Source organism: Rhinopithecus roxellana, chromosome 9 (assembly GCF_007565055.1).
Source record: "Rhinopithecus roxellana isolate Shanxi Qingling chromosome 9, ASM756505v1, whole genome shotgun sequence".
In the NCBI taxonomy this organism is placed as follows: domain Eukaryota; kingdom Metazoa; phylum Chordata; class Mammalia; order Primates; family Cercopithecidae; genus Rhinopithecus; species Rhinopithecus roxellana.
In genome coordinates this window covers 64,558,924-64,584,884 of record NC_044557.1, presented here as the reverse complement: position 1 = coordinate 64,584,884, position 25,961 = coordinate 64,558,924, and the positions used below count along the sequence as shown (strand labels likewise).

The window sequence follows — 25,961 nt, the reverse complement described above, 5'->3', positions numbered from 1 at the left end:
GTTTTCAAATCAGTTGGGTATTTATTGCTGGATTATAGAGTAAGTCTATGTTTAGCTTTGTAAGAAATTGCCAAACTGTCTTTCAAAGTGGTTGTAATATTCTGTATTCTCTTCGAGATACAAGTTTTTAAAATTTTAAATCACACAAATAACTGCTGTTACCAAATTCCAGTTATCTAAAAATCAAACAACCAACCACCAAAAAAATGAACCAGGGGGCCAGGTGTGGTGGCTCATGCCTGTAATCTCAGCACTTTGGGAGGCCAAAGCAGATGGATCACGAGGTCAGGAGATCGAGACCATCCTGGCTAACATGGTGAAACCCCGTCTCTACTAAAAATACAAAAAAAATTAGCCAGGTGGCGGGTGCCTGTAGTCCCAGTTACTTGGGAGGCTGAGGCGGGAGAATGGCGTGAACCCAGGAGAAAGAGCTTGTAGTGAGCTGAGATTGCGCCACTGCACTCCAGCCTGGGCGACAGAGCGAGACTTGGTCTCAAAAAAAAAAAAAAAAAAAAAACATGTTTTGCCCACAGGCAGGCAGTTAATAACCACCCCAGATGTTAGACCAATGTTTTCCAATAGAACTTTTGTGCTGATGGAAATGCTCTATATCTGCTTTGCCCAACTGAATAGCAAATTACAATATTTCAAGTGACTATTAAGCATTTGAGATGTAGCTAGCAAGACTGAAGATTGAATTTAAAAATTTTATATTACTTTAATTAGGTTCAAATTTACTCACAGGTGGCTAATGCCTACCATATTAGATGGCACAGTTCTAAGTCATTGTAAGAATTTTGGGTTTCCTTGAGTGAGATGAGAAGTTGAGGAGGATTTTGAGCAAGACAGTGGAATGATCTGACTTACTTTTCTTATTTTAAGAGATGATAGAGTCTTGCTCTGTCGCCCAGGCTGGAGGGCAGTGGCTATCATAGTGCATCACAGCCTTGACCTCCTGGGCTCGAGCAACCCTCCTGCCTCAGCCTCCCAAGTAGATGGGACTACAGGTGCGCATTACTACACCTGGCTGACTTACATTTTAAAAGTATCACTTTAGGCTGGGTGCAGTAGTTCACACCTGTAATCCCAGCACTTTGGGAGGCCAAGGCAGCCAGATCACCTGTGGTCAGGAGTTCAAGACCAGCCTAGCCAACATGGCAAAACTCCATCTCTACTAAAAATACAAGAATTAGCCAGGTGTGGTGGTGCACACCTGTAGTCCCAACTACTTGGGAGACTGAGGCAGGAGAATCGCTTGAACCCAGGAGGTGGAGGTTGCAGTGAGCCAAGATCATGCCACTGCACTCCAGCCTGGGCAGCAGAGCAAGACTCTGTCTCAATAAAATAAAATAAAATAAAAATAAAGTATCACTTTAGATGCTATGTTAGGAATAGACTGAAGGAGTCATGGGTAGAAGCAGAGAGACTTGTTGGAAGGCTACTGCAATAATCTAGAGAAGAGATGACAGTGGCTTGGACCAGGGTGATGGTAGTGGGCATGGAGGGAAGTCATCAGATTCTTGACTTTTTTGAAATTAGGGCCTATCTATACAAGGTAAATATTTGCCAAATACTCACTGTATTTGTGACAAAGGCCATGGAATTAAACATCCTTACTGTTTGCAGCCTCATTTTTCTTATTCCATCTTTCATTTTCTTTAAGCCACTAAGTATGGTAATAGTAGGATTTCAGCCCTCCTGCTCTAGAGATACCGTGTTAAAACCTGATTGGGTTTCTGAGTGGTTTCCTTTGTCTTATTTTCAGGAGAATGATTCTGTGCCTTACCTTCAAGTTGCCACTACAAGTGTAGGGCTGGAATAAAGATGCACACTTTTTGTTCTTAATTTTAAAATAATTTTTTATATATCCACTTTTTAGGTTCCATAAAAATAATTACTGCCATGGTCATGGGTCATATATGAGTAAGTGGGAGAGAAGGACCTGGCTGGTTTCTACTTGGGATCATATGTCAGCATTATTGGAATTCTGTAACCAGCACTGGTCCAATAGACACATAATGTATGTCTCTCGGCTGGGTGCGGTGGGCTCACGCCTGTAATCTCAGCACTTTGGGAGGCAGAGGCGGGCGGATCACCTAAGGTTGAGAGTTCAAGACCAGCCTGGCCAACATGGAAAAACATTGTATCTACTAAAAATACAAAATTAGCCTGGCCTGGTGGCACATGCCTGTAATCCCAGCTACTCAGGAGGCTGAGGCAGGAGAATTGCTCGAATCCGGGAGGCGGAGGTTGCAGTAAGCCGAGATCGAGCCATTGTGCTCCAACCTGGGCAACAAGAGTAAAACTCCACCTCAAAAAAAGAAAAAAAAGAAAGAAAGAAAAGAAAGAAAGAGAGAGAGAGAGAGAGAGAAAGAAAGAAAGAAAGAAAGAAAGAAAGAAAGAAAGAAAGAAAGAAAGAAAGAAAGAAAGAAAGAAAGAAGAACTTATGTAATTTAAAATTTTCTGATAGGCACGTTAAAAAGAGTAAAAGGAAACAGATGGAATTCATTTTAATAATATATTTTATTTAATTCAATGTATCCAAAATATTATCATTTCAACATGTAATCAATATAAAAATTATCAGTGAGATATTTTACATTCTCTCTTCTTTGAAATTTGGAATGCATGTTATACCTACAACACATCTCAATCCAAACTAGCCACGTTCAGGTGCTGATTCACCACAGGTGGCTGGTGGCTACCGCATTAGGTGACACAGCTGTAAGCATCTGTCAAGTTCGGATTTGGTGGAGGTAGGGTTGAGGAATTTAATTCCCGTTGTCATTGATATCACAGACACTATTGTGGAATGAATCAAGATAATATTGTATGATGTGAGCAGTGGCTAGTCTTGTAAAACAAATGAAAGATAAACATACATCTCAGCTCTACCAAACTTACACTGGAGCTGCCGGTCTGTGATGTGTCTAGTAACATCTCCAGAACATATACTGAAATAAATTCCTCCTTAAGAAAATCAAATTGTCCTCTTTTCCCTCTTTGAGCCACCAGGAAGGCTTAACTTGAAATAAAGTGCTGGGATGGGACTTGCCCTAGAGGAGGCTTTAGTAATCTCATCAACCCTGAACTGGTAGGTCACCTGCCTAACTGTGTTTCCTGGATCTTTCAGCTAAGACGAGTCTTTGGAAATTGCCTGCCACCCTTCCCACCAAAGTACTATTTGGCAATGACCACAGCTATGGCTGATGAGAGGAGGAACCAACTGGAACAATATTTGCAAAATGGTATGTATTTTCAGGGTTTTTTAAAAAACAGATTTATTGCAATGTAAGTTGTATGCCACAAAATTCACCTGCTAAAGTGTACAAGTCAATTCTTTTACAATATATTTATGTAATTAATTGTGTGACCATTACCATAATCTAATTTTAGAATATTGTCATCACCCCCGAAAGAAACCTCATACCCATTGGCAATCACATCCTCTTTCCCTCCCCTACCAGGCCCTGGCAACTACTACTGTAATTTTTATCTCTAAAGATTTGCCTATTCTGGACATTTCATATATAAGGGATCATATAATATGTGTTCTTTGTATTTGGCTTTAAAAATACCGTTTTTTTTTTTTTTTTTTTTTTTGTTTTTTTTTTTAAAGAGATGAGGTCTGGCTGGGCATGGTTTCTCACACCTGTAATCTCAGTGCTTTGGGAGGCTGAGGCAGGAGGATCACTTGAGGCCAGGAGTTCAAGACCAGCCTGAGCAACATAGAGAGAACCTGTCTCTAAACAAAATTTAAAAAATTAGTCAGGTATGGTGGTGCGTGCCTATAATCCCAGCTACTCAGGAAGCTGAGGTGGGAGGATTGCTTGAGCACAGGAGGCTGAGGCTACAGTGAGCCATGACTGCTCCACTGCACTCCAGCCTGGGTGACACAGCAAGACAGTGACTCTAAAAAAGATTTAAAAAAAAATAGATGAGGTCTCACTATGTTGCTCAGGCTGGTCTCAAATTCCTGGGCTCAAGTGATCCTCCTGCCTCAGCTTCCTAAAGTGTTAGGATTACAGATGTGAGCCACCACACCCAACTTAAATGTCTCAGCAGTTATATGCTTGCTGATTTTATTTTATTTTTTGAGACAGGATCTTTCCCTGTTGCCCAGGCTGGAGTGCAGTGGCACAATCATGGCTCACTATAGCCTTGATCTCCTGGAGTCAAGCAATCCTCCCACCACAGCTTCCCAAGAATCTGGGGCTATATGTGCAACACACCATGCCTGGCCAATTAAAAAAAAATTTTTTTATAGAGATGGAGTCTCACTATATTGCCCAGGCTGGTCTCAAACCCCTGGCCTTAAGCAACCCTCCTATGTCAGCCTCCCAAAGTGCTGGAATTACAGATATGAGCCACTGCACCCAGCCAGTATTTATTTATTTATTTATTCATGACAGAGTCTCGCTCTGTCACCCAGGCTGGAGTGCAGTGGTGTGATCTTGGCTCACTGCAACCTCTGCCTACTAGGTTCAAGTGATTCTCCTGCCTCAGCCTCTCAAGTAGCTGGGATTACAGGTGCTTGCCACCATGCTCAGCTAATTTTTGTATTTTTTTAGTAGAGATGGGGTTTCACCATGTTGGCCAGGCTGGTCTCCAGCTCCTGACCTCAAATGATCTGCCCACTTCAGCTTCCCAAAGTACTGGGATTACAGGAGTGAGCCACCACGCCTGGCCTACTTTATGTTTAGAGTCACACTTAGGTGCTGTATTTTGGCTTTGATTGGGAGGTTAAAAGACAAAGTGTCTGGATTGGGAATAAACAAAAGGATGAGATGAACCACTTACAGGAAAGCTCTTAAGAGATATCAGAGGTCTTTATTAGCAATGACAGAGCTTTTGCCTCCATCTTAGTCCTTACCAGGAAGCCACGCTAAGGCACCAAGGACATTCAGCTCTGGCCCCTGTGAGGCTCACAATACAACAGCTTGCCCATCGCCTGGGTCCTAGAAATGCTCTGCACAGCAAAACTGTGGTTGGCAAGATTAGGCTGTCACCAAAAAGAGGATGTTGAGGGGAAATGGCAAAAATGGCACTTAAAGACTTAAAGTTTTTAAAATTGGAAAGGTGTACACACATAATATTTTTTTAAAATATAAACTACCCAAAAGAATATACAATGAAAGGTAAGTTCCCCTTCCAGGCTGTTTGTATATTCCAGGCTGTTTGTATATTCCCTAGCAGCAATTTGCCTGTATGTAGATCCCTTTTTGCTCAACACAAATTGAAGTTTACTATACATACTTTTCTGTACCTGATTTTCAGAGCTTTTTATTCTAAAATTTTGGTTTACAGAAAAGTTGCAAACATAATGCAAAGAATTTCTGTATACTCCACCCAGATTGCCCAGATGTTTACATTTTACATTTGTCTTATCATTCTTTTTTCCTTGTGTGTGTATGTGTATATATGAATCTCTCGTATCTTTTTTTAGACTTACTTGAATGTTACACACCTCAGCCATCTTATTTTAAGATACTTTGTGACTTTGGGAGGCTGAAGTGGGCAGATCACCTGAGGCCAGGAGTTCAAGACCAACCTGGCCTATATGGCAAAACTCCGTCTCTACTAAACATACAAAAAATTGGCTGGCCATGGTAGCAGGTTCCTGCAATCCCAGCTCCTCGGGAGGCTGAGGCAGGAGAATTGCTTGAACCCATGAGGTGGAGGCTGCAGTGAGCCGAGATCGTGCCATTGCACTCCAGCCTGGGCAATGAGAGTGAAACTCCACCTCAAAAAAATAAAAAAAATAAAATAAAATACTTTGTGTATTTCCTAAGATCACAGAGACTCTTATATAACCACAGTATAGTTAGCAAAATCAGGAAACAGTATTGATATAATAATGTTCAATGTATCAAAATCAGGAAACAACATTGATACAATAATGTTCAATGTATCAAAACCAGGAAACAACATTGATACAATAATTTATCTAGAGACCTTATTCAAACTTCAACAATTAGGCTAGGCATGGTAGCTCATGCCTGCAATTCCAGCACTTTGGGAGGTTAAGGCAGGAGGATCCCTTAAGCCCAGGAGTTCAAGGCCAGCCTGGGCAATATAACAAGACCCTGTCTGTACCAAAAAATTAAAAATAAACAAAAATTAGCTGGGTGTAGTGGCACATGCCTGCACCTACTTGGAAGGCTGAGGTGGGAGGATTGCTTGAGCCCAGGAGTTTCAGGCTGCAGTAAACTCTGATCCTGCCACTGCAGTCTATCCTGGGCAACAGAGAAAGACCCTGTCTCAAAAAATAAAGTCAGCAAACATAAAACTGCTGAGACATTTAGGCTGGGAGTGATGGCTCACACCTGTAATCCCAGCACTCTGGGAAGCTGAGGCAGGAGGATCACTTGAGCCCAGGAATTTGAGACCAACCTGGGCAACACAGATCTCATCTCTTTTTATTTTTATTTTAGAGTCACTGTCTTGTTGTGCCACCCACGCTGGAGTGCGGTGGTGCAGTCACAGCTCATTGCAGTCTCGACCTCCTGAGCTATGATTTGAGCAACTGCACTCCAGCTTGGGTGACAGATGGAGACCCTGTCTCTAAAAATAAATAAATAAAACATCACCAACTATTATACTAATGTCCTTTGTAGCTCAAGAAAAAAGATTTTCTCCTGTATGTTGACTTTTTTCTCTTAAAATATGTATCTTATAGGTCATTCTACATCAGCAGTCATAGATTTATCTCATTGTTTTTCATGGCTGCATCTTTTTCTTAAACATAGTAAGTAAAAACTCTAGAAGCCATCTATTTTCCATTAATTTTTTTTTTTTTTTTTTTTTGTCATGGGACCATACTTCTTTTTAGACCTACTGAATGGGCTCTTTCAAAGTTCAAGTTCAAAATGTAATATCTTTTGAATTTTCATTCTCCCTTGGTTTGTTTTCTCGTGTCTTAGCAAAATGCTCCTTTAATACCTGGCCTTTTTAGAAGTGATCACACTGCTTAAGGTTTTGCTTTTCTAGGACTGGTCTTTATTCTTATCAGAATGACTTGTGTATCCTCTTTGACAAGGTCAAGTAAGAAGACAGTATGGCTTCGCCTCATGACTCAGAGCACAGGTTCTAGAATCAGACCCAGTGTCAAATCCCACTTTAGTTCCTTACCAGTTGTGTGACCGTGAGCAAGATACCTACTTTCTCTGAGTCTCCGTTTTTTAAATCCATGAAATAGAAATAATTTACCTCAGAGTTTGTCATGAAGATTAGATAAGCTAAAATATACAAAGGTTTTAGCCTAGTACTGGTACGTAATAGTCATGCAGTAAATACCAGTTGGGTGAATACCTTTTTCAGCAGCTTTCCTCATTCCCAATAATTTATGCTGATGAATATAGCTATTCATAGTTTGACTATATGCCCCATTGCGGAAAATCATGCAAGGGCTTTCCCTCCTCCACCCCGGGAATTACCCCCCAGAAAAGACAGAATGATTTTTATAAATAGTTTCTCGTGTTGCAGGGACTTTCTCTCTTCGTTTATTTTGCAAAACATGATGTTTTTTGGGAAAGGCACAGCCTGCAATGAAGTGAGTCATAAAAAATGCTGGTAGAGGATGTTTGATGAAATTAGTAAAACAGGCCGGGCATGGTGGCACATGCCTGTAATCCCGGCAACTTGAGAGAATGAGGCAGGAAATTGCTTGAACCCGGGAGGCAGAGGTTGCAGTGAGCTGAGATCACGCCATTCCACTCCAGCCTGGGTGACAGAGCAAGACTCCCTCTCAAAAAAATAAAAAAAATTAAAAAAAAAAAAGGAAAACAGTAATGAAAACAGAAGGAAGAAAGAAATTTGGCAGCATTTAGTAAGTACGTAAGTGTAGCTGAAGCACAGGATATAGGAGAGGATCTGTGGCAAGGGGGGTGAACCAGGAGGATCCAGGCTGGGCCATACCTTGTGGGTTTGCAGTTCTCATGGGGGTGTGTCTGCCCCATCCGCTCTGCCCATATCTCCTGGCTATTTGTGTCAGGAGCTTTAAAACTAAGGGTGAAAATATTTTTGTTAAGTATAGAAGAATGAAATATTTTAAATCTCTCTGACTGCCTTGTCATTGTTTTTTTTTTTTTTGGTAACATCTTGAGAACTCCTATCATTCAAAGGGGTGCTCTTGGCCAGGCGCTGTGGCTCACACCTGTAATCCCAGCATTTTGGGAGGCCGAGTCGGGCAGATCACCTGAGTTTGGGTGTTTGAGACTAGCCTGGCCAACATGATGAAACCCCATCTCTACTAAAAATACAAAAATTAGCCAGGCATGGTGGCAGGTGCCTGTAACCCCAGCTACTTTGGAGGCTGAGGCAAGAGAATCACCTTAACCCAGGAGGCGGACATTGCAGTGAGCCAAGATCACGTCACTACACTCCAGCCTGGGCGACTGGGTGAGACTCCAAAGAGGTGCTCTCAATTGATGTTTCTTGGTTGGATTAAATTTTCAAATTACCCTGTGTCTTGCTAGTCTGGGAGCCTAGACGTAGGTTTTAAGATCATTCTGATTCTTCATATAAACGTCATTATCATCCTGGTAGGGCAACAAAATGGATGTTGAGTAGTATGGGTGTGTATAAATAAAGTGAGATGCCTGGGAACACTGTCACCCTGGATGGGTGTCATGAGTTCCTGTTGTTAAGGCTGCCTGTAGGAGGCAACCTTTGGGGGTTTTCCTGTATTTGAAAGGTTTCAACATTCATCACTTCAGGGAGGAAACAGAGCACTGGCAAGGCATGAGCGATCTCTGGAGGACACAGCAATTAATAGGCAAGGCCCAGCCCAGCTCATGCTAACCTGGCTCACCGTCCATGTTTTTCAGTAACCATGGACCCAAACGTGTTGAGAAGTGATGTCTTCGTTGAGTTTTTAAGACTGGCACAGCTGGTAAGCTTGCTCTTCTTTAATGGGGCCATCATTCCTCTGCAGGACACTCTTCATGAACCATGTGTGCAGGTACACACACATGTGTGCATTGGCCACAGTCCCACAGAGCCTGGACTTGGGCAAAATATATTCATTTCAAGTCAATTGGGGGATGGTTCCTATTTTGTTCTTTTGGAGGTTTAGACTTTAGATGGAAAGTGAAGTGTGTCACTTGACCTTTGGCTCATTTTATTAAGTAGATCCCTTTTTCTGTAGCCTGAGAATCATACATCTCAAAACAGGATATGAAGAAGAGGCCCTCTGAGTATAGTACGAGAACTACAGCCTTTATCATTAAGGGTTCCCATAACATGTCTGTGACCCAGCTTCTGTAGCTGAGATTTCCAAGTGGGCCACAGTGAAGACATCAGGAAAGCAGGCCATGCTGTCTATTCCTTGTGTATTCTCTACTTCTACCTTTATTGTAAATGAATCATAGAGAAAATTCAACATGAACAGAATGACATACAGCAACTCCCTTTCCTTTGTTGATCTAAAGAATCATGGGTCACTTGCTCCCTAGGCTGAAATTGTTAAGTACATTTGTTCAGAACAACACTCATTCTAATGGCACATAAAGAAACATTGTTATGCCTGTATGTATGAGCTTGGCTGGAAAAGCTCTGAAAGAATTGATGTTCTGCAGTAATATGATACTAGTTAACTGGATCCTTAGCCAGGGGAGGAAGGATCGGATTTGCAAAAACTGGAACACATTTCATTCATTTATTTACTCATTTATAAAATAAAATCCTATTGGGTTCTCAGAACAAGTCTCATGTAGACAGGGGTTCAAATGTGTTGGGATATTTACTGGCCCACTCAACCTGAGAAATGGCCCTAGAGCCTTCTGTTCTGTCGTGGTTCATATTTTCACATTTGCTTGATGGTTTGTATATACACATACTTTCTTATTCTTTGAAAAGTTTGTTGTGGAAGTGGTGATGATAGTAAAATTCAAATAGCACAAGTGTATACAATGAAAAGTAACTTTTCTTCCCTTATGATTCCCCTCCTCAGTGACAACTGTTGTTTATAGTCTAATAGTTTATAGTGCTCTTTTGCTATACATACATGCACATATATAAGCATGCATATATATACATACATGCACACACACAACCATGTGTCACTTAACAATATGGATTCATTCTGACAAATGCATCATTAGGCGATTTTGTCGTTGTGTGAACACCATGGAGTGTACTTACACACACACACACACATTTTATTTTATAAACAAGCACACACTCAACACACTTTTTGAACTTGCTTTTTAATGGCTGGGTGCTGTGGCTCACGTCTGTAATCCCAGCACTTTGGGAGACTGAGGTGGACAGATCAGCTGAGGTCAGGAGTTCGAGACCAGTCTGGCCAATGTGGTGAACCCCTGTCTCTACAAAAATAAAAATTCAGCCGGTCGTGATGGCTCACACCTACAATCCCAGCTACTTGGGAGGCTGAGACAGCATTGCTTGAACCCGGGAGGTGGAGGTTACAGTGAGCTGAGATCATGCCACTGCAATCCAGCCTGGGTGACAGAGCAAGACTCTATCCCGAAAAAAAAAATTTTTTTTGAATTGACCTTGCTGTTTAAAACCTATGTCTTGCAGATCATTCTATATCTGCACATATGATAGTAAGTTGACTTTAGTTCAGTCATCTTTTGGGGGTGCACTATGGGTTTTGTTTTCCGTCATTCATGGGATCATTCAGTGTTTCTGAGCTTTGTCTTATATATCCTTGTTTGTTTGTTTTTCAGACAGAATTTCGCTCTTGTTGCCCAGGCTAGGGTGCAGTGGCATGATCTCGGCTCACCGCAACCTCCACCTTCCAGGTTCAAGTGATTCTATTGCCTCAGCCTCCCAAGTAGCTGGGATTAAAGGCATGAGCCACCACGCCCAGCTAATTTTTGTATTTTTAGTAGAGACAGGATTTTTACCATATTAGTCAGGCTGGTCTTGAACTCCTGACCTTGTGATCTTCCTGCCTCAGCCTCCCAAAGGGCTGGGATTACAGGCATGAGCCACCCTGCCCAGCCAGTTTTGTATATCTTATTTTCCTGATAATTTGAAAGGTTTTATACCTGATTTTAGTTCAATATTTTGCCTTTGTGACTTCATACAAAAGCCTTATACCTCTAGCTGTGTCTTTCAGTGCCTCTTTTTACTTTTTCTAACACAATTTTCACTTTTGTAATGGCTTTATTTTCCTCTTCCATTTCTTCCATGAACTTTGCCAGCTCGCTTTTATATCTTTTTGTTATCTTATTTCTTGAGGCTTTTATCTATTCTTTGAGGTCTTCATTCAGAAACACCTTCTTTTTATTAACACATCCATCATTTTCATCTGCTTAATGATGTAATTTTTTTGGTATATGTTTTTTGCCTTTCATTGGTCATGTTTCTTTCCTCCTTTCTTGCAGGATTTTTGCATAGGTCCCTTGCCAGTTATCTTGAGGTCATCAATCCACTTTGAAAGGGGCTGCTGTTGTGAGCTAGCTGTTTGCTGACACATAGTATTGGGGAGGGGGCCTGAGTTGAATTCATCGAATATGTTGTATTTCCAGGTCTTGTTTCTTGTTTCTGAACACTTTCTTATGAACACTCTACCTAAGGCCTGAGCAGACTGTCTAGCAGCAAAGCTTTAAACCACAGCTCCTCATACCATGATCTAGCCTTCTAATATTTTGATTAAGATCAGCATCCTCCGACCCGGTTTAGGGGTTAAGAGTTCAGGTTAAGTAGTGAGATGGCCTCGATTCAAATTTTGGCTACCCTACTTTTGATTTATATGACTTGGGTCAATTTACTTAGGCTTTTTGTGCCGCAGTTTCCCCATCTGTAAAATGGGGAGAAGAGCTTCTGTCTCTTGGGGTTGCTTTGAGGATTAAATTAACTGATGCCCTTAAGACATATCATCTGGCACAATGTTAATAGATAAGAGGTAGTCACTCCCTTCGCTTCCTGGGTTCAAGCGATTCTCCTGTCTCAGCCTCCCGAGTTGCTGGGACTACAGGCGCCTGCCACCACGCCCGGCTAATTTTCGTATTTTTAGTAGAGATGGGATTTCTCCATGTTGGTCAAGCTGGTCTTGAACTTCTGACCTCAGGTGATCTACCCATCTCGGCCTCCTAAAGTGCTGGGATTATAGGTGTGAGCCACCACGCCCGGCCAAGACATAGGTTTTAAAAAGCAAAATCTTAATGCCAGTCCCTTTTCTTTCCCCAGCCATGCTGAGAGATTGCCTTTTGCAAAGATGGAGTGTCTGTATATCTCTTCAGCATCCCCTGCCACTAGGTGGTGTCCAATGGGGCCCGGAGTAGCGCTCCCAGACAGGCTGAGCACCACGTGACTAACTGCTTTGAGGCAGCTTATGTATTCCTTGAGTTCTGCAGCACTTTGAGACTTCTAATTCCCTCCTTCCTGACCAGGTTCAATTTTCACTGCACTTGGCAGCCCTTCTGAAAACCTCAGGCTATTTGTAAGTTTCTTCAAGGATGCTTTCCCTTTCATTGTTTTCTGTCTGCCTCTAAAGAGAGGTCCGGACAGAGGTAACAGTCACTTCCCAGAGCCTTAACACGTTTTAAAATATGTGCTCTTTTTGAGTTGAATTGAGTTGAATTTAACAACTGGAGAAATCTTTTAATTTTTCAACATCAGTGAGCTTTGTTGCTATTCTGCTCTGAGGTAGAGGAATGTCTAATAGCCATGGTGCCCATCCAGGAAAATCCATATGCAGATTCACCGGGCTGGAAACCTCATCACATGCAATGATGGGCTACTGTCATCTCTCTACAAGGGAAATAGGAAACATTCTTAAGAATGTTCCTCTGCCTCAGAGCAGAATAGCAACAAAGCACATATTTTAAAACGTGTTAAGGCAGCCCATGTATTGGCGGATTTTGAAGTTTCTTTAAAATGAATGTGTTTTTGTTAGTTTTCTAGTGTGAATTGTGTTTTTTCATTCCTGCTGCATCATAGATCAGTATGGCAGCTGAGCCAAGCACATGGCAAGTGGCTCACACCTGTAATCCCAGAACTTTGAGGGAGAATTATTTGAGGCCAGGAGTTGAAGACCAGCCTGGGCAACATAGTGAGACTCTGTCTCTACAAAAAAATAATAATAAGAGATGTTTAGATGGGGGTAGTGGCACGTGTCGATAGCCCCAGCTACTCTGGAGGCGGAGGCAGGAGGATTGCTTGAGCTCAGAGCTTTGAGGCTACAGTGGGCTATGATCATCCCATTGTACTCGAGCCTGAATACAGCAAGACCCTGACTCAAAACAAAACAAAAAAAGATAGCAGCTTATTTAATGTTTTGTTTTTTATACAAGCCAGTTCTACCAGGTTGACTTTTCCCCCTAATTGGTTTTTGTGTTGCTTTTACATTTCATTAATTTTGTAAGTAATACATTAAAACATTCTAGTAAAATTCAAATATCACAAATAGAGCCAAATTGTTCTTTGATTTCCACTCTAAACTTGTTTGATCTGTTTTGTGGTTGCTTTGATCTTATCACACAAAGATCTTTTGTTGCCATCAATTCTCCTCTTCATTATATTGCTCTGAAATGTTTGTTTACTTACCAAAGCAAAATGTGCTTATAGTTAGGAAAACGAAATAGATATCAAGGATGGAATAAAAGTTTAAAATCTAAAAATAACAGTGAGATAGTGCTAAAAAGGATTATAACACTCCCCTGTCCTCCAGAGGCAATGACTTTCAAATCGTACAGCCTTTTCTTCAGATATTTGAAAATATGGAGATTAATTATATACATATATCTCTTATTCTTCATTTTATTTTTTCTAGATACAGGATCTCACTATGTTGCCCAGGACTCCATCTCCTGGGCTCAAGTGATCCTTCCTCCTCAGCTTCCCCAGGAGCTGGGATTACAGGTATATGCCATAGCACCCAGCTATTATTCTTCAACTTTTAAACCTTATCCACTGACTGTGATGAAGGTGAGGATTTCAGCTTTCTTATATCACTTCTTCTATTCTTCCCTTCTTCCCAACTTTAATTTTAAAAAATTAAGTCCTTAGTCAACACCTTCCTCATCCTCCCGCATCCCCCAGCACCCCCACCAGCTGGAGTTAAAACTGAATCACTTAAAAGAAAAAAATATGATTAGTTGTCTCAAAACATACGACTAACTCTTTCCGTTATATAGCAGTGCTGAAGACAGAATTTTCCCCATAGTCAAGCACATCAGGTTCTTTCCCTTGGAGATAATCTACCCAAAGTCTCTGACTTTCTGTTGTTTGCTTTAGAGTAGGAGCTGATAGAGAAGGAGAAGTGGAAGATGGGAGTATGCAGTAGGGACCTTGATAGTCAGTGGCTCCAAGTCCTTCTGGAAGGAGAATTGCACAAGGTCCGGGATCAGGTGGAGGAAGGGCACCTTTTAAATTGAGTGTAGGACAAAGAAAGATAGAGCAAGGCTACAGGCAGGGTCCAAGGCTGGATGGTGAGTGGAAGTCGAGTAAGTTCCCATCTTGCTGTTTTCTCTGTGACTAATAGGAAGTGAGGTTAGCTAGTGGGAATGAGGGAGGAGGAGAGTGTGGCTGGAGTCTTGGGGAAAGTGGATGAGGTTGAAGATGAATGTGAGTCAGAATTCCACTGGGTGGGGCAACTGTTTGGTTTCCTGTTCTCCCCCAAATCCTATGTTGAATTGTAGCTCCCAGTGTTGGAGGTGGAGCCTGGCAGGAGGTGATTGGATCATGGGTGGTTTCTCATGAATGGTTTAGCACCATCCCCTTGTTGCTGTTCTCGTGACAGTGAGTGAGTTCTCACGAGATCTGGTTGTTTAAAAGTGTGTGGCACCTCCACCCACCCTTGCTCCTGCTCACGCCTGCTTGCGCTTCACATTCCACCATGATTGTAAGCTTCCTGAGGCCTTCCCAGAAACTGAGTAGCTGCCAGCATCACGCTTCCTGTACAGCATGCAGAACAGTGAGCCAATTAAACCTCTTTTCTATATAAAAATTACCGCATCTCAGGTATTTCTTTTTTTTTTTTTTTGAGACGGAGTCTCACTCTGTCTCCCAGACTGGAATGCAGTGGCCGGATCTCAGCTCACTGCACGCTCCACCTCCCGGGTTCAGGCCATTCTCCTGCCTCAGCCTCCCGAGTAGCTGGGACTACAGGCGCCCGCCGCCTCACCCTGCTAGTTTTTTTGTATTTTTTAGTAGAGACGGGGTTTCACCGTGTTAGCCAGGATAGTCTCAATCTCCTGACCTCATGATCCGCCCATCTTGGCCTCCCAAATTGCTGGGATTACAGGCTTGAGCCACCGCGCCGGGCCATCAGGTATTTCTTTATAGCAATGTGAGAACAGAGTAATACAAACCAGTAGGGTGTGACAGAAGGAGGAAGGAAAGTGAGTGCAGTTGCCAACTGATTTGTCCATCTTGGCCAATGGCTGCAGGTCGGGTGGCTCTTTAACCTCTTGCCTCCCTTGATGTGCAGGTTCTCTACTGAGAGGAGATTACGTCAGCCAAAGCCAGTGCTGCAACGTCAAAACAGAACATTGGAGGCTTTAACCTTAATATTCTCTTCTTACATATCTGTAGGATAAGTATGCAGTCGTGGGCTAGAGAGGGAAGTTGGTGCATCAACACTCCATTTTTAAACGCCCCCATTTAATTTATTATATGTATGTGTGTATGTGTGCATATGTGTTTGTGTGTGTGTGTGTATATATATATATATATATATTTATTTATTTTAAGAGGGAGTCTTGCTCTGTTGCCCAGGCTGGAGTGCAGTGGTGCAATCTTAGCTCACTGTAGCCTCCCCCTCCTGGGTTCAAGCAATTCTCCTGCCTCAGCTTCCCAAGTAGCTGAGATTAGAGGCGTGTGCCACCACACCCAGCTAATTTCTGTATTTTAGTAGAGACAGGGTTTCACCACGTTGGCCAGGCTGGTCTCAAACTCCTGACCTCAAATGACCTGCCTACCTCAGCCTCCCAAAGTTCTGGGATTACAGGCGTGAGCCACGGTGCCTGGCAAATGCCCCATTTTGGACACTACTATGCTAGTAATTTTTCTCTTCTCACTTGGATTATTTTGAGAAATATGGAACCAAGATTATTAAGTGTCTATTTGTACAGGGCACTCTTCAAGATAAACTCACCACATAATCCTGATCTGAAGGAGCTTATCTTCTAGGCAGCCATCTAAGCTGGCTTTAAACTAATTAAGCGTAAAAAAAAGCCAAGAACATTCTACAAAGAAGCATTTAGAGTGGAGAAGGTAGAACTCAACTATTTCCAATTAGTCAGGTGATTTTCATTGTCAAGGCCAAAATCACAAAAGAGAAATTTGTTTATTTAACTAAAAGGTCATGGAAGGTTGGCTGGCTCCTACTTCTCACCCCTACCCCCAACCCTACTCTTCTCTACATTGACTTCATTCTCACAGAGCTTCCCTCCATTTGCTTCAAGATTAGCAGCCTCAGCTGAAGGTGAGGACCCTGCCCTTCCTTCCTCCTTCCAAGGGAGTGAGAATTGCACTGAGGTCAGGAGTTTGAGACCAGCCTAGTCCAGCACAGTAAAACCCATCTCTACTAAAAATATAAAAAATTAGCTGGATGTGGTGGTGGGTGCCTGTAATCCCAGCTACTCAGGAGGCTGAGGTAGGACAATCGCTTGAACCCGGGAGGCAGAGGTTGCAGTGAGTCGAGATCATGCCACTGCACTCCAGCCTGGGCAATGTGGAGTGAGACTCCACCTCCAAAAAAAAAAAAAAAAAAAAAAAAAATGGTGTGGAAATTTATTTTGCTTTTCTTTTGCTTATAGAATACATTTGACATCACCACCAAGAAAGCTTATCTGGACATATTTCTGCCCAATGAAGAGAGTATTAAAATCGAAATTATAACATCAGACACTGCTGAAAGAGTCCTAGAGGTAAGCTTTGTTTAGACTCCAGGTCCTGAACTGAATCTAGGGATAGTTCTGTTTGGAAAGCGGAGAGTGGGATACAGCTGCCTTCCAGGAGCTTCTGGCCTGTTGTTTTACTCTGTGGATGATTATTTGCAGAGGTACTGGCATTTCCTGGGAGAACAACCAAGGAACCTGAGACACAGCCAATCCTCCAGGGCCTCTTTGATTTCACCCTCCCTGGGGGCACCAATTTTCCAGAGATCTCCTGGAAGGCTGCTGGCACTTCCTTGGAACTTAGCCAAGGATGTGGCCTGGAAATATGTAAAATGCTTTATTATTGGATGTCCCATCGTTGGGAGCAGGAAGGAAAGTGGGGCTTGGCAGAGGCTGAAACAGGTCATACCTAGGTGTGCGGGTGACAGTTCCTGGCAGAGGGTTACAGGGGAGTTCTTGAAGATTCCTATTCTCCCATAGGGAAAATTCTTGAAACCAATGCTCCCTCAGGGCTAATTCTGGGTGCAGAGGGCCCAGACGTGAGTTGTAGTCAGCTCTCTGAGGACTAACAGGACAAGACTCAGAAGGCTTCATCCTTCTTCAGCAGCTCTGCCTCCCAGACCCCTTTTCCATCTGCTAAGCGGGGCTGCGGAGCGAGGGCTGTCTTCTGACACCCACATCCTGCTCCCCGGGGGCCAGCTCCCAGGCCCTTTTCCTCTGGAAGGTTTTAGCTCTAATCCTCCAGAGAAACATACAAGAGAAAATACAAAGTCATAAACATGAAGAAGAGTCAGAAAGTTTCTAGGACTTTTCAAAGGACAGAAAGTTCTTGTGCTTGGGTTATGGTGTCTGACCCTTTCTGAGCTAAGAAATGGAAGCCCTCCCATTTTGGCTGCTAGCTCTTCCGGCCTGCCTTGACTTAACCTATTCCTGTATCTCCAGCTTCTCTCATATTCATTGCCTCTCCGTTTCCTCCTCTCCATTCTACATCTCGACCTTAGTTCCAGCCTTTATCATTTCGCAGCTAGATCTCTACTGCTGCCCCTAAACTAATCTCCCTGCTTCCAGTCTTGCTAATCTTCTGTATCGATTTCCAGCATTGTCTTTCTAAAAAGTATCAAAGGTCCTTGATGCTTGAGGGAGTTTGTACCCCAAACACAAAAACCTCAATTGCCCAGGATCTAGAAGTGAGAGACAGACTCATAAATGAAGGAGGAGTAGGAAGGCAGTGATAGAGTCGGAACCACATACTGCATGTGTCTAGGGCCAGGCAGGTAGGTCTGGGGTACAGCTGCAGGATTAGAGATAATTTGGAAATGGATGGAATCGTTTAGAACAGGAGAGACATCATCATTGACTTCTTTTTTCACACACTGGGCTTGCTGACCAAACTAGACATGCCTGCAGCTGAAGGTGGTGGTGGTGGTAGTTTGGGGTCTTCTATCTTCTGGGTTTAGGATGAGTCCTGGATTCAAATTACAGTCATGTGCCACATAATAATGATGTTTCTGCCGACATTGGACTGCATATACAATGATGGTCCCATAAGTTTATGATACAATATTTTACTGTACTTTCTTTATGTCTAGATATGTTTTGGCTAGGCACGGTAGCTCATGCCTGCAATCCCAGCACTTTGGGAGGCCAAGGCGGGTGGATCATGAGGTCAGGAGATCGAGACTATCCTGGCTAACGTGGTGAAACCCCGTCTCTACTAAAAAATACAAAAAAATTTAGACAGGCATGGTGGTGGGTGCTGTAGTCCCAGCTACTCAGGAGGCTGAGGCAGGAGAATGGCGTGAACCTGGGAGGCGGAGCTTGCAGTGAGCCGAAATCATGCCACTGCATTCCAGCCTGGGCCACAGAGCAAGACTCGAACTCCAATAATAATAATAACAATAGATATGTTTAGATACACCAATATTACAGTTGCCTACAGTATTTAGTACAGTAACATGCCTACTATACTACTATAAACCTGGGCTAACAGGCTTATAGCCCAGGAACAACGGGCCATACCATCTAGCCTAGGCATATGGTAAGCAATGCCATTTAGATTTGTGTAAGTTCACTTCGTGGTGTTCACACAACAACAAAATTGCCTAACGATGCATTTCTCAGAACATATTCCTGTCATTAAGCAACACACAACTGTACAGTGCTGCTGTGTAAGGACTGTGTGAATTTGGGTAGGTTACTTTACAGACAATGTCTAAGTAAATAATTATAGAAATAGTTCACGTTCCTGAGACAATGGCAGTTGTGTTTATTGATCATTATTGGTATTGGTATTGATATTGATATTGGAGGGAGTGCTGAATAGGGTTCTGTGGTACTACGTATTTTGTCCATTTCCCTGGAAACTAATAGCATACATTTGATGAGGTACATTCGTAGTCAGAAAAATGTGCTTCCTCTCTTCCAATCATGTTGGCTTGTGAGAAATTCAGACCCAAGACACTGACATCATCAGATCAGATAAGTTTAACTGGAGGTTCTACCCTAGAAGTGGTAGTTTCCGTAACAGGTGAAGTGATCACTTGGCCAGCGACAGGTGTGAATTTCCTTCCAAGAGCTGGGAAATTCTCTAGCTTGCATAAAACCGTAATTTAAGTTTTGTAATTAAAATTCACCTTCTGCATCTTCTCCAGTACACTTGCTGCCATTCTCACTTTGCTTCCCCAGGTTTGCCTTACCCACAGCCTGCCTTTTACTTTTCAATGGTCTCTTTTGTTTGTTTGTTTTGAAATGGAGTTTCACTCTTGTCGCCTAGGCTAGAGTGCAGTGGTGTGATCTTGGCTCACTGCAACCTCCGCCTCCCAGGTTCAAGCGATTCTCCTTCCTCAGCTCCCGAGTAGCTGGGATTACAAGCACGTGCCACCATGCCCAGCTAATTTTTTTTTTTTTTTTTTTTTTTGGTAAAGACGGGTTTCACCATGTTGGCCAGGCTGGTTTCCAACTCCTGACCTTAGGTGATCCACCCACCTTGGCCTTCCAAAGTGCTGGGATTACAGGCGTGAGCCACTGTGCCAGGCCTCAGTGCGCTCTTTAAGGGCCAGCAGCAAGCTAAAATCTAGGACTACTGTGGTGCTAGTGATGGTGTTCGTGTTTTGAATCATCATTAACATTTGCTAAGAGGAAAAATATTATTACTATTATTTTTTTTTTGAGACGGAGTCTTGCTCTGTCACCCAGGCTGGAGTGCAGTGGCCAGATCACAGCTCACTGCAAGCTCCACTTCCCGGGTTCATGCCATTCTCCTGCCTCAGCCTCCTGAGTAGCTGGGACTACAGGCGCCTGCCACCTTGCCCGGCTAGTTTTTTTGTATTTTTTAGTAGAGACGGGTTTTCACCGTGTTAGCCAAGATGGTCTCGATCTCCTGACCTCGTGATCCACCCGTCTCGGCCTCCCAAAGTGCTGGGCTTACAGGCTTGAGCCACCGCGCCCGGCCAGGAAAAATATTATTATGTATTTTTTTGCTGATGCTCACTCTTCTCGAAAGAAGGTGTTTATATTTATGTCTTTATGAATGTGAAAGGCTTCTTCATTCTCCTTTTGTCCCCACGCCTTTCCTCTGTCTGCCTTGGCATGTAAGCTTGTTGTTTTCCCTAAATTAGACAGAAAAGAAGGAAATCTAATTTGAGTGGACCTGGGTCAGGTTTACTCTGGGAAAGATGTCTTTACTATGCTGTTACGTACCACACACTCACCCACTGTGTTTGGCTTTTGGGTGTTTTGCAGCCCAAAACATGGGGGAAAGAGAGAGAAAGAAAGAAGGGGAAAGGGAATTGCTTTGAAAGTGATGAAACTATTCCTGAGCTGCTCTTTATTTTCAAAGCTATGCTGAGAACACCCAATTATACCAGCCACCTAATCAGACTGCTTCCTGGGGGTAATTTATGTATCTCCAACAAGAGAAGGCCCCCTGTGAGCCTGGTATTTGTACAACTGCCATCTAGAGAACTGGGAGCCGTGGGTAAAGCAGCTCTCGAGGGCAGTGCTTGGCGGTGACTCCTTGAGTGTTAGAGGTGATTTAGTGAGTTAAGACCAGGAGTATAAAGAAATTACTCAAGAGCCCAGTGTTAAAGATGGAGGTAGCCTGTGGTTATGTAGAAGTTTCTGCTAAGGGAGCATGAGTAGATGTCCAGTGCTATGAGGTGACACCTGATAGGCTGATGGCAAAAATGAAGCCACTGGTGTTGAAATGAAAGCTGTTTGATACAAAAGTCAAAGAGGAATGTGAAGGAAGGCAACCTGTGTCTGGGATCTGAGGTTTTTTGCAAACATCATAGTAAATTACAGTTGACCATCACAGGAAACATCAAGGCAAAGCAGGCCTGGCGTGTCAAAGGTGGGCAGTAGCACGTGCATGTTTGTATGCCAGCCAAGCGGCGGGGAGTGATCCTTTCCCAATAGCTGGTAATGCAGTCCACAGGAAGGTAAATTAGTGTGCAGGCTCCAGGGACAGACATCACAGAAGGACAGATGTTCATGGAGCATGGCTGCTGCCCTCCAGGGGAAAATAAAGACCAAGATGATCCGGGAGCGTGTCCACATCTGAGATGGGATGACCAGCCTCAACTGGGGCCAGCCTCTGTCCATTGTGGTGGAACTGATATTTATTTTCTTTATTCTAATTTTTTGTGTTTTGAAATTTTCTAAAATGGATACTGTTTTTGGATTCCAAAAAGCTTTCTTTGAGTGTTCACTTTTTATTGCTATGTACCGGCCATTTCCAAGTCTGCATGTCACAGTTAGGATGCATGGTGGGCACACCTAACTTTTACCCCTTCTGCTTGTTTTTGGTTAAAGGTGGCATCACACAAAATTGGACTGTGTCGGGAGCTCTTGGCCTACTTCGGCCTCTTTCTCATTGAGTTTGGCAAGGAGGGCAAGCTCTCTGGTAAGAAGGAAGGAACAAATGAATCAGCTAGGAGACGGGGTGGACAGGTGTGAGCAGGGGCTTGATGCAGGACTCACAGCTGAGGGACTGGCCACCCACCGGGCTATGATCCCTACTACTGTTCTCAGTCACTGGGTTAAGGGTTTGGGGAATGGGAGGTTGCGTCCTTGTTAGGGGAGAGTGGAGGCAAACCACTCATACCTTGGATGGTTCAGTAACTGCACTTGTGCACCCCCAGCCCTAATTCGGACCCCCTTTACTCCAGACCTGGGCCTGACCACTGACCACCCGCCTGCACCCTTTCCTGTGAGTGGAGTGCTAGACTCCGGGGGTCAGGACGCCCCACCACAACATCACTTTTCCTTGTTAAGGAATATTTGTGGATGATATCAATGAGTTATTAGATACTTTTTTAAAAGCGTAATGAGATAGTGTAAGAAGACAGTCTGATTCTCATATCTTTTGTTTTCTCTACAGTATGTTTCTAGATATTACAAGGTTTGTATCAGTTACATCAAAGTAGTTTGTAAATGTCCTCAAGAAGCCAGGGGAGGTGGTTTTGAGTTGGAAGATAAGGGGCTTGTGTAGAGGGTTGGCTGCTGGGCCCTGTGGTGAGCTGCGAAGGCGCTGGATGTCTCTGGATCTGTTTTTTCATCTATATCACAGTGTAAAACATCCCCCACTCAAGGGGCTGATATTTTTGAGGATCAAATGATATTTATTTTTTGAATGAACTTCAGAAAGTTAAAATTACATGTAAATACAGAGGATATTCTTACTATGATTTTATTATTTCCAATAATAAGGTTTTATTTTCTCATTTGAAAGCTGCTATATATAAGCTGTCTGTGCTATTTCAGCCAGTAAGACCGGCTTTCCCCTTTCTCTAGTTGTGAAAAAATTGGCCGACTTTGAACTCCCTTATGTTAGTCTTGGAAGTTCTGAAGTGGAAAACTGTAAGGTTGGACTCCGAAAGTGGTAAGTAGGTACTGAAAATGACAGAGGCATTTGAGGACATTTTGCCATTGCCCATCAAGACTTATCAGAGTCCCGTCACATCCTGCTCACAGCCTGACAGCTGGAGACCAAGAACTTAGAGAAGGTTGTAAGAAAAGCAATGATGGCCAGGTGCTATGTCTTATGCCTATAATCCCAGTACTTTGGGAGACCAAGGCAAGAGGATTGCTGGAGCCCAGGAGTTCAAGATCAGCCTGGGCAACACAGCAAGACCTCATCTCCACTAAAAATAAAAAAAATAGCCAGCTGTGGTGTTGTGCATCTGTGGTCCCAGCTATTCAGGAGGCTGAGGCAGGAGAATCACTTGAGCCCAGAAGATTGAGGCTGCAGTGAGCCAAGATTACACCACTGCACTCCAACCTGGGCAGCAGTGCAAGACCCTGTCTCAAAAAGAAAAGCCATGAAAATGAGAGACGGTAAAATAAACTAGTTTCTGAATATTTGTCCTAAAGAATAGGATGTTGAGGATGACTTTCAGTAGTCTCAGGTAAATACTCGGGGCTGGGTGGGGTATGAAAATGAGGAGGGTAGCCATCTTTCTGCATCTCTACTGATAGGCAAACAAGAAAGTAAGACTTGAAAACCAGGGGCGGGGCCAGGGGACGTGGATCAAAGCAGGTAATGGTGGGAAATGGCTGGCCTTGGGTTTGCTTTGCAGTGCATCACTGACTGTATTAATGGGGGACTTTGTTGGTGATTACAACCAGATCCAATTCATCTGTAGAAGTGTGGCATTCCCTGAAGGTGAAGGGTGGATTCAGCCAGTTTGCAGTGAATTTGAACTCTAAGTACTGGGCTTACACATGCCTAAAGGATGTGTACCAGGGTCATCCTTATTCCTAGAAAGATAGGACACGAATGTCCCTCAGCAGAAAATACTGTCATTTCCTCTAGTAACACAGGGGCCTGTGGAGAACAAAATATTATAGAAAATAGCACCGAGCAGCAGGTCCTATAACCTGCAGCTCCCAGCGTTTTTTACCGTGGCCGCAGGTGATGGCTCCTTAGGCTCGCTCTCTCCCAGCCCATTTATTCTGCTATCTGAGTACAGAGGTTTTAAATAAAAGTATTTTGAAATCTAAGAATTCCCTTGACCTTGTGATGCCTTGCTCTAGAGCTCCAGTTTGTGGCTTTGAATTGTGGAAGGATATTCCCAGCAAGGCAGTTCATATACTGCTGTTCAGAAGTATCTTGAGGAATGGTCCAGATCTTGAGATGTGAAACCCTGAGAAGGGGAGAAGGACTTGGTTCCATCCAATGGTTTAGAGAACAGCTCTTCTGGAAGCTGCTTACTGTAGTGAGTGGCTGAGCCCAGTTGTTCCTAGAATTACAGTATGCGAATCTAAGTCGCGGCTTGCTCAGGTCTTAGCTGCATAAACCTAGCCAAGTTTGTTCAAGCTCTCTAAGCCTCAGTTTCTTTATCTGTAAAATGGGAATAATAAAAATAGTGTCTACATCATAGGATTATTGTAAGGGTTATGTAGAATAGTCCCATATACTCAGTAATGTTTGTGACTGTTATATTGATGATGAGGGTGATTATAGGAAGTAAAAAAAAAAAAAATCCCTGGGGCTTAGATTTTCACTCATGTGCTCTCCTGAAAACTTGAGATCAAAGGAGAGATGACAATTCTGTTTCTTATCTTGAAGCTTGAATTAGAAATTAGGCACTGCCTGTGTCTTTATGAAATAGGTAAACTCTAGGTGATACATGCAAGAGAAAACATCTACCCCAAATTATAAGCCAGCATCTCAGATTCAGGCAGATTGCCTCTGTTGATGGGAACTGGGAAGAAAGGAGGTCCCACTTCTGTTGTTACAGCTAAGGATCAGGTCTCTGGAGGGGAGATTCTGGCATAGGCTCCTGCAGGTGCCTTGCCCTCTTTCCAGAGGGAAGTCTTGTTGGGTGGGAGCTGGAAGGCTAACTCCAAAAGCTGAGTGATTCCCAGCAGGTGAAGCCTCAGTGAGGCCTGAGTGGCATCTGAAGAACTTTTCTGTCCTTAAGGAGAGATGCTTGGGTGCATCTCTCCAGTGTTGATATGGCTTCCTCCAGGCCAAAGGGTGCCTGTGCTGGCCTGTGGGAGCCCCAGTCTGGGATGGGTCTTTTCTCTGCACACAGGGGCCTCTGGGATGTGTGGGTGCATAGTTACCTGGAATGTAAGTAGGGATGCTTCAGTTACTTTTCCCCACCCCAAAATGAAGTTGACCTTCAAGCACCATATTTATCCCTTTCCTGGTCTAAGCCAACCTCATTGGTCTAATCACCCTATTCTTCTGAGCGTAGCAACTCTGCTTACCTCTGCCTTCTGGTTGGTAGAGATCAGCCATAGGTACCCTTTCCTGACAGTTTCAGTCCCTTCTTAACATACTACTGTGCTTCTACAGTCATTAATTTCAGTTCCTTGTGATTCTGGATCTGATAGGCAGACACGGAGCCCCTGCTATTTGCAAATCACTCTACCAAGATCCAGAGGGGCAACTCTGGATAGGCCCCTGGCCTTGGGGTTCTTCACAGATGGTGTCAAGAAAACTTAATCAGGGCGGCGATTGGAATAAACTTAGGGTGCAGAGGAAGCACAGTGGATGGGCGGGCTAATACAGCCTTGGGAAGTAGGGACCAGAGGAGGGGGCATTGCTTGAGGCTTGCAAAGAAAGGCCAATCAGGAGAGGAGATTGGCGAGGGCCTTGATCTTCCAGGCAGGGGGACAGGAGAGAAAACGTGGTTGCAATGTAGCATTGGTGGTGGGGTTGGTGAGAGATGGAACTGGAAATGAAAGTGGGGGTGGTCCCAGGAGGAGCCTTGAAAGCGAGCAGAATAAATATCTAACTCTGGGAACCATGAGAGTCTGAAAAGTTTCACAGGAAAGACCACTCTGGTTAGAATGTGAAGCATGAGGTTAAGGGCACATGGCTGACAGAAAGCCTGGGAAGGAGGCTCCCAGAGCAGCTCAGGCAACCGATGAGGGTGGCCCTGCTGCAGGGTGGTGACTATGGGGGTGGGTCCATATGGGCAGACGACTATGCCAGGTATTGTGCGGTGGAGAAAGGGATTCCAGGGCTTGGTGGCCAAGAGTGAGGCTGAGTATGAACAGGAATGCAGACCATTCCCCTAAAGCTTTATTTTTGTGCCTCTTTACTCTCAGAGCCCTCCAGGTAAGAGCTTACAGTGTAAAGAAATTAGGAAACAAAAGAGATGGAGGCGCAGAGTGAAAGCTGGGCGAGTG

At 43.5% G+C, this 25,961-nt stretch overlaps 1 protein-coding gene across 1 annotated transcript in view; it reads left to right on the top strand.

Annotated features, from left to right (window-relative positions):
• SNX31 (sorting nexin 31) overlaps positions 1-25,961 on the top strand; it is a 78,643-nt gene that overhangs the window by 10,505 nt on the left and 42,177 nt on the right. The window contains exons 3-7 of the mRNA XM_010374171.2: positions 3,134-3,248; positions 8,829-8,893; positions 16,737-16,847; positions 21,630-21,720; positions 22,611-22,698. Coding sequence (XP_010372473.1) covers positions 3,134-3,248; positions 8,829-8,893; positions 16,737-16,847; positions 21,630-21,720; positions 22,611-22,698 — 470 coding nt within the window. The remainder of the gene's footprint in view (positions 1-3,133; positions 3,249-8,828; positions 8,894-16,736; positions 16,848-21,629; positions 21,721-22,610; positions 22,699-25,961) is intronic.